The 9,741-nt window shown below is 33.2% G+C and overlaps 1 protein-coding gene across 2 annotated transcripts; it reads left to right on the top strand.

Annotated features, from left to right (window-relative positions):
• Positions 1 to 3,676: 3,676 nt before the first annotated feature.
• On the top strand, positions 3,677 to 7,633 carry LOC124845449 (protein IQ-DOMAIN 21). 2 transcript variants are annotated; one of them, XM_047322550.2, is made up of 4 exons: positions 3,677 to 4,075; positions 5,294 to 5,593; positions 6,240 to 6,611; positions 6,776 to 7,633. In XM_047322550.2, the coding sequence occupies exons 1-4, from the start codon at positions 3,986 to 3,988 to the stop codon at positions 7,397 to 7,399; spliced, it is 1,386 nt and encodes a 461-aa protein (XP_047178506.1). In that variant the 5' UTR covers positions 3,677 to 3,985; the 3' UTR covers positions 7,400 to 7,633. The 2 variants fall into 2 exon arrangements, with proteins under 2 accessions (XP_047178506.1, XP_087962830.1); XM_088106704.1 differs by having other exon boundaries at positions 3,678 to 4,075; positions 6,779 to 7,633.
• Positions 7,634 to 9,741: the final 2,108 nt, after the last annotated feature.

Below are 9,741 nucleotides of genomic sequence, written 5' to 3'. Positions count from 1 at the left end.
TTATAAAAAAATGTTAAGATTTATTATGACTTCCATAGAAAAATTATAAAAATTTATAATAATACTTTCGGACTGTAAATTTTAAGTTAATTATTTTATTTTTGTAATTTAGAGGATAAACTACCATAATTTTTTTTCCATGCTATTTTCGTCATTTTGTTTATAGTGTTTCTCATTGTTACATCACACTTGTTGTCCCTTGTTGCGCCTACTACTATGTTTGCTATTTTACACCTGTTAATGCTATTCTCATCGCAACGTTTTGTTCCTACGATCCTAGGCTCTTTTTTCTTCTTTCACCACCACAACTTTACACCACTACATCATTATTATATAAAGTTACCATGGCAATCATCATCTAATTTCGTTTTAATAATGACCATGCTTGTAACACATTTTTAATAACAATGGATATATATTTGTTTCTAAAATAATAGTAGTTGAAAATCTTGTTTACAATAAGGAAATAAAATAGTTAAAGATAGTTAATAAAAACATAACCATGAAAAATAATTAAATAGAATATAGTTATTTACTATTTAACAAAAAAAAATATAGTATTGATGTTATTAATATCTAATAGACAAAGTTAGAGATTTGTTATTCATAAAGAGATATCTTTCTAAATACAGTCCTAAATACGTGTTTCTGTTGAAATAAGACGAGGATAATTCTTGTGCGATACTCTTGTCTTGGACGAACGTGCACTTCCTCTATGCTCTAGGTGACTGATCGATTTGAGGGGGTTGAGCTGCGAAAGACATTCCAACGCTCAACTCAACTGAAAGTCTTAAGTAATTCAATTATGGGAAAAAATCTCATTTACCTCAAAATTAAACGTATGTTTATATAGAGTTTACAAGAATTTGACCGATTAATATCAGCCTTAACCAATCATCAATAACAGTTACTGTATTGATTGTGTTTTAACTCTATTCAACTGCTATCGTGACCGAGCGAAGTCATTTTTCGTATCCCTTCATTCTACTCAACACACAATCATACCAGATCGGTCAAGTTTATCCCTGTACTAACAATACGTAACAATATCAAATATGTATTTTTAACTCTCAAATATAATAAAACCTACTTGCAGGCAATTTAAAGATTGAATTTTCTAAGCCGCCTACAACCCAATCTTAAAAGTATGTCACCTTTTGATATCACGTGCATCCATATGATCCAATGTAAAAATTCGTTTTTTTTTCAAAGATTCTCAAGAGTAGACATTATAAGATGACATGATCGGATGAAAAAAAAAAACTTTTTTTTAAAATAAATTATCAAGAGTAGACATCCCAGAAAGACACTAATTACCTTTTTGGTTATATTGTATACTAAACTATAAGTTTAGGAGAAATGAGTGTTACATATTGGATATCGGTGTCCATTCATTTTCACCTACGATTTCTTATAATCTGTGTCTCCTTTGTGATTACTCAAATGGGAAAAGTAATTTTGGTTTGCATTTTAATCTGTATGGTTTGGCAGATTTTTCATTAAATTGCGTGGGACCAATTTTTGAAGACGCAGAAAGAATAGACCAGCCAGCGTTCATGACGTGCGAGAAAGGGTTCATGCTCGTGACTAGTGACCTACTTCTCAATCACATGAACAACTACACAAATAAATATATTGATTCGTTCTTATTCACTTATATATATTAGTATAAATGTATGTTACTATTATTGATGATTTCAACTCATCTCAAACTTTTATGGAATTTTCTATTATTTAACGTTGAATTCTTAATCAAGTTTCATATCGTTCCACATAAAATAAAAATAAAAAATAAATATAAGCATATATATATATATAAGATATTTTTATTGATATAATATTTTTTAAAATAGTGTAAAAAATAAATTTGTGAAAATTTAATCCAAAATAAACAAAAACAGGTGCTTGGATTATAAGAGGCCTTATTTAGAGAGAGAAATTGACATTCTCAAATTTGATGAAAAAGTTCAACAAGTTTCTTTGCAATAAAAAATAAATAAATGTTTGCTCTCCTAATATACTCATTTTTATTTTAAGTAATTAAGGTTTTCCTAATTATATTGGATATTCAATTATTTGAACAATTTAATTTGAGTTCTTTCTTATTTAGTTTTAGTTCTTATTTGCCTCAATTCTACAACTCATGTTTGTTAAGTTAAAACGTGTCTAAAATAATTTAGAAGGTTAATGAAGGATGCGTATTATATTTTTTTTATTACTTGTACTAATAATATACATCCCTATATGTTAAAAAATTTGATACCAGAGAAAGATTTAAAAATTTAGAGATCATATAAAATATTCAACACGGACAAAATTAAATAAATATAGTTTTAGAAATTTAAACTATTTTTTTATAATTTAGATATCGATTTTTAAAAAAGGTATTGGATATTCAAAGTAAAAATGGATCATTTGCAATTTATTTAAAGTAAACAAGTATCGTAAATTAAAAATTTATACAACTAAATTTATATTGATTCATATATTACTCAGAACGCCGTATATTAGATTCGTTAAGTAAACAAGTACATGAATATAGCAATGTTTGAATTAGCTTTATACATTGAATTAAGTCATATTATTTTAGTTTGGAGACTATTATGAATGAGAGTTGAGTTGTCCATTAACCTAATCAAATTTAAAGGTAATTTGAACACATCAATATTTTGAAATTAAATAATAGCTTTTTGAAGAATGGTTTTTGAGTTATACTTAGGTAATTTTAGTTTGGTTTAATCTTTTACATTTTTTTAAATACATTTTTTAACATTGTATTAATAATAAATTAGTATTTAATAGATATTAATATTTTATATTTATCAATGTTTAAAAAATTAAATCGAAGTGATCGGTCGAACTAGAAAACCAGTTGAACGAAAAAAAGTTATAAACAGATTGAGTAATTGATTCAAACAAATAAGAATTTAACCTAAAGACAAAACTAATAAAAACAGTTCAGAAAGGACTAATAAATAACTGAATATAATATGATTTAAACCAATATAGTGTTTGTCCAAAAAATAATATTATCTAATTTTTTCTTAAAAAATAACATCAAACCAAAATAACTTTAATATTAATATATAACAATAATAAATGTTGATATTTATTGTTAATACTTTGATTTAAACTTAAAATGTAATTAAAGATGAAATATTTTTAATTTCAATATTGTAAATTATGATAATATTTAATATAATTTCATATATTAATTTGTAATTATAAATTTATCAATATAGATTTAACAACAACTCAAACCATTATTCTGTAAATAAGTGTTATGAAGATTGAATGATTCTAAAACAGTGAATTTAATGAATAAATGTGACATATTTCAAACATGAATTTTCTATATTCGTAAACATCGAGCACAAACCGTTTATTTAATAGTTGTTTAAGATTCTGATTTAAACGAAGAAAAACATTTACTTTTGATATTTTTAATATAATTTTAAGCCGAAAATAAAGATATAAATGAAAAAGAAAAAAAAAGGTTTAATTATTCAGACAGCATTAAATGAAGTAGCTTGTTTGTTAACCGAGGAGAAGAAAGTTGAATTAGTAACATTAACTAAGATTATAAATCCCATCTTACTTTTTCTGCTCCTACCTAGATTTTCTTTTCTCTCCTTTAGCGAATACGGTTACTAACAATCTGTCTCTTTCAATCTCATCTCATTCTCATGTAAACACTCACACAATCCCTTCTTTTCTTTTCGTTTTCCTCTCAACTCTTCTGAATCACAACCACTCCTCTCTCATCAATCTCAAAAAGCCAAAGTAACGTCCAAACACCACTTCATATATAACATAACACCCGCCGTAACGTATCGTGTCCTATGATGTTTTTGGTTGTTCCATTCAAACGTAGGATGGAAACAAATCACTTTGTTATGTTCCGGCGTGTCTGAATTTGTAATGCACGTGATGATTATGATGATGCTGGCTGTGGCGGCTTAAGAAGCAGATCCTTTCCTCGGCCATGGGGAAGAAAGGAGGCAGCTGGTTTTCCTCCGTCAAAAAAGTTTTCAAATCCTCTTCTAATAAGGACTCGCCGGTGCCGGAGAAGAAGGTTACCCGTTCCCTCTCTTCTCCCACAATTATTTTCTATTCACAATTTTTATCACATTGTACTTCATACTCTTCCTCTTTTCTTCTTTTCCATTCGTCTCTATAAATTGGTTTCTCTGAAATACGATTTTCGATTTTTGATTTTCACTGGAGTTCCACAAGCCCAATGAAGCATTCGCCATGCCTCTTCCTTTTTTTTTTTAAATAAAATCATTACCATTTTTCACTGTTTGAAGATTTCCAGAATGGATTATAATGGATGTTTTTTTTTTTAAGATTATGATATCATGTTTGCTGCCGGGAGTTAACCAACTGTTTTTTTTTCAATAACATTATTTGAAGACTAGTTTAAGGTATGGATTACCATACGATGAAATTCTAAGAATGTTTCATTCTTCTTGGAGGAGACTTTTTCATCTGATGTTATGTTAAAAACTAATCTGGTTAACTTTGATGAATATGTGTGCATCCGATTACTATAATAAGATTGTTCTAATTTATTAATCAGTAGCTTTAAAACTATTAGGTCTATGATTAGGTTAATTATTCATGTTTTTTTTTTGCCGCGGTTTGACCTAAGTTAACTGAAACGTCATTGCTTCAATAGAGGATATATAAAAACACAGTGGTTTATCTTGAAGGGATTATTTACTGTACCTTATATAGGTGGAGGAGTTAATTGTGTGTATAACGTCATTAATAGCGATTGAGCTCCAAAGTTATTGAATCAGTCACGCACGAGTCATGATCATGACCTTTTACTCAATCCCCAACAAACCTAGAAGAAAGTAGAAACTGCTTAACTGCAGCATAATTAATGCTATCACTGCGTTCTACCTTACACATTGAAGGCTAATAGCTCCTTCGTATGTATAGTAAGTGGAATTCTTAGTTGTTGCTGTTGTCTTTTGTGCTTCCACATAAAAAGGATGAGCGACCTGGTCCTTAGGACCATCGACCCAATACAGTGTGTAATTATGCGCGTATATGGTCCCCTGTCATGTGAACATGTATCAAATAATGTTACTAGTATTCGTGTCACATACTTATCATATCACCCAACCCATCACATCATTCATCTCCACCATCATGTGCTTCCCATGTCAGATCTCCATCATGCTAATTAACAGAACACATTCTGTTTCATGTTTTGTTACTCCTTGATTTTCCAAATGATTGCTAATTAGGACATGGTTGATGTTGGGATTTCCACTTTCAGAAAGACAACAAGAAGGAAGAACAATGGCAGCTGCATGAGGCCCCAGAGGAGGTGTCCTTGGAGCATTTTCCTGCTGAGAGTTCTCCTGATATTACCAATGAAGGGAGTGCCACGTCAACACCGGTGACTGAAGATAGAAGCCATGCTATGGCCTTTGCAGCCGCAACTTCTGCCGCTGCCGAAGCCGCAGTAGCAGCTGCTCAAGCGGCCGCTAGAGTTGTGAGATTGGCAGGTTATGGACGCCAATCCACGGAAGAAAGAGCTGCAATACTCATTCAATCATACTACAGAGGTTACCTAGTATGTCCTCCTTTGTCTTCTCTTACAAACCGAGTAATTAGTTCTTGTCTACTTTGGGTGAAGTTGTTAATTGTTTAATATCAGAGTGTAGCAGGGCACTTAATTAGTTTGGTATGGACCACAGATACGCCACACCCACCCCCAAGTTTTACAGTTGTATTTATAATTACATGGATGACACTTGCAGTACATGATCGCTTTCCTCTACTATATATCATTGAAATTCACGCTCATTTTTAATTTATAAATGGTGAACTTATTGAGATATTAATTGAATTCAGCGTACGGGTAGCAGAAAACTAAACAAAACACAAAATTAAAAATTGAGGTCATAAAGGGGTTTATCTGGAAGTACAATATTTATGCATTCTGATGAGTAGCTTGATCATTGGAAATTCTTTCGTGACTACATTACTTACAAGCTCAGGATATTAACTATTACTATAAGTTTAGTACAAAATTACTCCGTTAAGCTTTTGATTGATTGTGTCTATATCATGCAAATTATATTATTGATCACTGCACTAATTAAAGAACGAAAGTGAATAACTTGATAAGTGGATTAGTTGTTTGAGATTACTGATCGTTGCATACTCAAGTCATTATTTATTTTTTCAAGAAACATTAGAATGGTTGAATTCTGCAGGCTCGACGTGCTTTGCGGGCTTTGAAGGGATTGGTGAGACTTCAAGCGCTTGTGAGGGGACACAATGTGAGAAAGCAAGCGCAGATGACAATGCGATGCATGCATGCATTAGTCCGAGTACAGGCAAGAGTAAGAGCTCGAAGACTCCAGTTGACTCAAGAGAAGTATCAGAGAAGAGTTGAGGAACAGGTCCAAAGAGGACTAGAGGAACAACAACAACCTAAGCTACTTTTGAGCCCCATCAAAATGTTAGACATGGATACATGGGACAATAGGCGTCAAAGTAGCCAACAGATTAAGGAGAATAATTTGAGGAAACATGAAGCTGCAATGAAGAGGGAGAGAGCTCTTGCATACGCTTTCAACTGTCAGGTATTCACTTTTGTCCTTCCAAGAGAGAAGAGAACCCACATGCACCAAAACTATGAAACAGTCTTGAATATGTAGTTTCGTTCAATCTTTAAGGAACATGTATCTAAGTTTTTCAATAATTTAGAATGATGTCTCTACATCGTTGATGATTTTGTATGCAACAGCAGAAGCAAAATCCAAATGATGATGATGTTGGAAGCTATAGCAATGAGCGTGAAAGAGCCGAAATGGATTGGAACTGGTTGGAACGGTGGATGTTATCACAATCACAGAACTCAAGGCACTTTGGGTCACGGGAGAACCTTTATAGAACTCTTGCTACTGCAACTTCCACCACTGATGACATGTCTGAAGAAAAAACAGTTGAAATTGACATGGCTGCAACTCTGGATTCAGCTCATGCTAACATGGGTCTCATCCACCAAGAATCTTTTGACACAAGCCCAATATCCAATAGGTACCACCAGCGCCACCACAGTGCAGGTGTACCAAGCTACATGGCCCCAACTCAGTCTGCAAAGGCCAAGGCTCGTAATCAAGGCCTGTTTAAAAATAGGGGTTCACCTGGGCCTAACTGGAACTCGTCCACCAGGAGAAGTTCCATTCTAGGGCTAGGCTGTGACTCAACTAGCTCTGGTGGGCCCACTGCAGCTCATGGGTTCCCAAGAAGTCCAAGCCCAAAAATTAATGAAATTCGCCTCCAATCCAGACGGATTTCAGGTAGCAGCCCGGATAATGTTCACATTGAGGATTGGGCCCTTCCCCTTGGAACCAGTGGTTGGACTTGACTTTGTTAATTTATTTATTTTTCTAAATATCCTAATAATTAATAGCATGTTTTTCTAAATAATAGCATGCTCTGAACTTTGGTAGTTGACATGCAATGGTGCTGTCCTGTTGTTGTCGTGTCATGAACAATATAATCCCTCATCAGAAACATCCAAAATTGGGATTGTAATGTCTAGCCTGCTATTAAGAAAATGTTTGAATTTTGTTTTTCCAAGGAATTAATATTTTCATGAGTGTATTGTTTTTCGTTGAAAAAAATGTACGTACACTATTTATTTGTTGGGTTGAATATCATCTTTTTTGAAAATATACTGACTAATATTATTACTGGTAAAAAAACTTGAATTATTTATAATCTTTTGTCCTGATTCTTCAACTGTCAAATCATTGATAAACTCCATTAAAATCTAGGTTTAAACTGATCCTCAAGTTTGTTGGAGAATCTCAAGTGCGTCATCGTATTTTAAACGGTCTCAATTAGGTTATATTATTTGTAAAATTGAGCCAATTGGGTCCAAATATTTGAAAATTTTAGCCAATTAAGTCATGTTCGTTAAATGTTCACAAACGACATTAAGAGTGGCTGACGTGTTGCACGCTGATGTCAAAGTGTTTGATTATGTGGAATTTTTATTTAATTTAAGACATTATGATATGACAAAGGGTTTTAGTTATCTTCAAATTAGGGTCCACCATCACCGCCACCGTTGCGGTCACCATTTTCATTATCATGGCTAGATCCTCTTCGACCACAGTTTGCAATCAGTCCTTACATCATCCAAACACAACAACAAACCACCCAATATCAGATCCCTAACCTGTAGAGAAGCTTAGATGAACAATCCTAAAAATCCCCAATCGAAACTAAGAGTCTCGCACCGTGATACGCTGGAGGATGAAAACCCTCATCGCCAACGCCGTAGAGACATTGTCGCTGAGACGCCCACTGACCCAAAAATCATCTCTCTTCGCTCCAACTTAAGTGCTTGGCAAACTATATTGCGGAGTTGTCTCTCCTAGAGTATAATATGCTTTGTCATGCTCCATCACTTATAGCCGCTTCTACAATTTTTCTGACCAAATTTATACTTTTCCCTTCAACGAAACCATGGGTAAGCTGCTATATCAAATAGTTTCGGTTTCTGTTTAGTAACAACGAAAACATGACACTCCATCAATTAATAATTTTAACTTTTGTAAACTTGACTTGATGTTTCTGTTTTCTGCAACAAAATTCCACATTAAAACATTTTTCCCTCTCTTCTTCCTCTTAAGTAACGGTGCGGCGATGGTGAAAGTAGTAACACCGCTGGTGTGATGTGGTCTAACAGTGAAGAATGTTTGAGTCTTTTCCTAAAATTAAAACAAAATGAACTTGTATAGAATTAAAAACCAAATTTTGAATAAACTAATGAAGAATACCTATTGTAAATTAGTGTAGTTCTAGATTAATTTTAATTTATGAAGTAATTAATTTTCTTTTCTTTTCTTTTAAAAGCGTTTATGGAGAAATTTCTCTAAAGTACACTTTGTAATGATTTTAAATAATTATTAGCAAAAAAAAAAATTATGATAAAGAAACATGGCTCCTTGTCATAAAAAAAAGTTTCAGTTTATGATATGTGTGTTTGCGTGAAGGATCTCCACCGCCTATGTGGTAACAACTCTAACTCAAATTTGATTTCAAGGAGAAATATAGCCAGCACAAGGTAAAGAACTTCTGCTAAATTTGTTGTTCCTATCTGTGATATGTTTTGAGTGATTTCTCACAATTTATTTGTGTTTCAGTACAAATATGTGGCCAAGAAGTACTGCCCTCCTTCAATACCCTCAGAATTTTTCCTGAGTTGAGCAGAGATGACAGCCTGATTTCCGGTTGGTATATAGGCTTAGATTGACATAACTTCTGGTCTCCAAAAAGAGGTTCTCTTACACTAAAACAACGTCACTTGGGGTGTACTGAACGAAGGGATTTGAAGAACCATGGGCCACATGACGTTGTCGGCGAGAGAGGAAATTTTTTGAATATTTGGTGTTTCATTGGACGGTGGTTGTTGTTGCTGGTGATGCCGGTAGAGCAGCGATGGGGAGGACACGGAGGGAGAGGGGGGAGAAGACCTTCTTCCAGTCAAAAGTTTCTCACACCTCTTTAAATGTTACGTGGAATTGAGATGGTAAAACACATCACTGAGTCAATTTAATCACAATCACACGTCACTTAAAAATAATTACAGTTCAACTCAAGTTAACTTTGTCAGTCACAACTTAACGGACAGGATAAAATTGACTCAATTTTACAAATAATATGACCCAATTGAGACCGTTTAAAATACGAGGACCC

Source organism: Vigna umbellata, chromosome 2 (assembly GCF_029865625.1).
Source record: "Vigna umbellata cultivar VRB3 chromosome 2, Vumbellata_1.0, whole genome shotgun sequence".
Taxonomy (NCBI): domain Eukaryota; kingdom Viridiplantae; phylum Streptophyta; class Magnoliopsida; order Fabales; family Fabaceae; genus Vigna; species Vigna umbellata.
The sequence above is the reverse complement of the archived record's forward strand: the minus strand, read 5'-3'. Positions and strand labels throughout refer to the sequence as shown.

Bases quoted from the DNA above. Each gene is read 5' to 3' on its own strand.
- LOC124845449 (XM_047322550.2), top strand. From the start codon at position 3,986: ATGGGGAAGAAAGGAGGCAGCTGGTTTTCCTCCGTCAAAAAAGTTTTC. The intron at 4,076-5,293 runs GTTACCCGTTCC...TTCCACTTTCAG, and splicing joins CGCCGGTGCCGGAGAAGAAG to AAAGACAACAAGAAGGAAGA. The intron at 5,594-6,239 runs GTATGTCCTCCT...TGAATTCTGCAG, and splicing joins CATACTACAGAGGTTACCTA to GCTCGACGTGCTTTGCGGGC.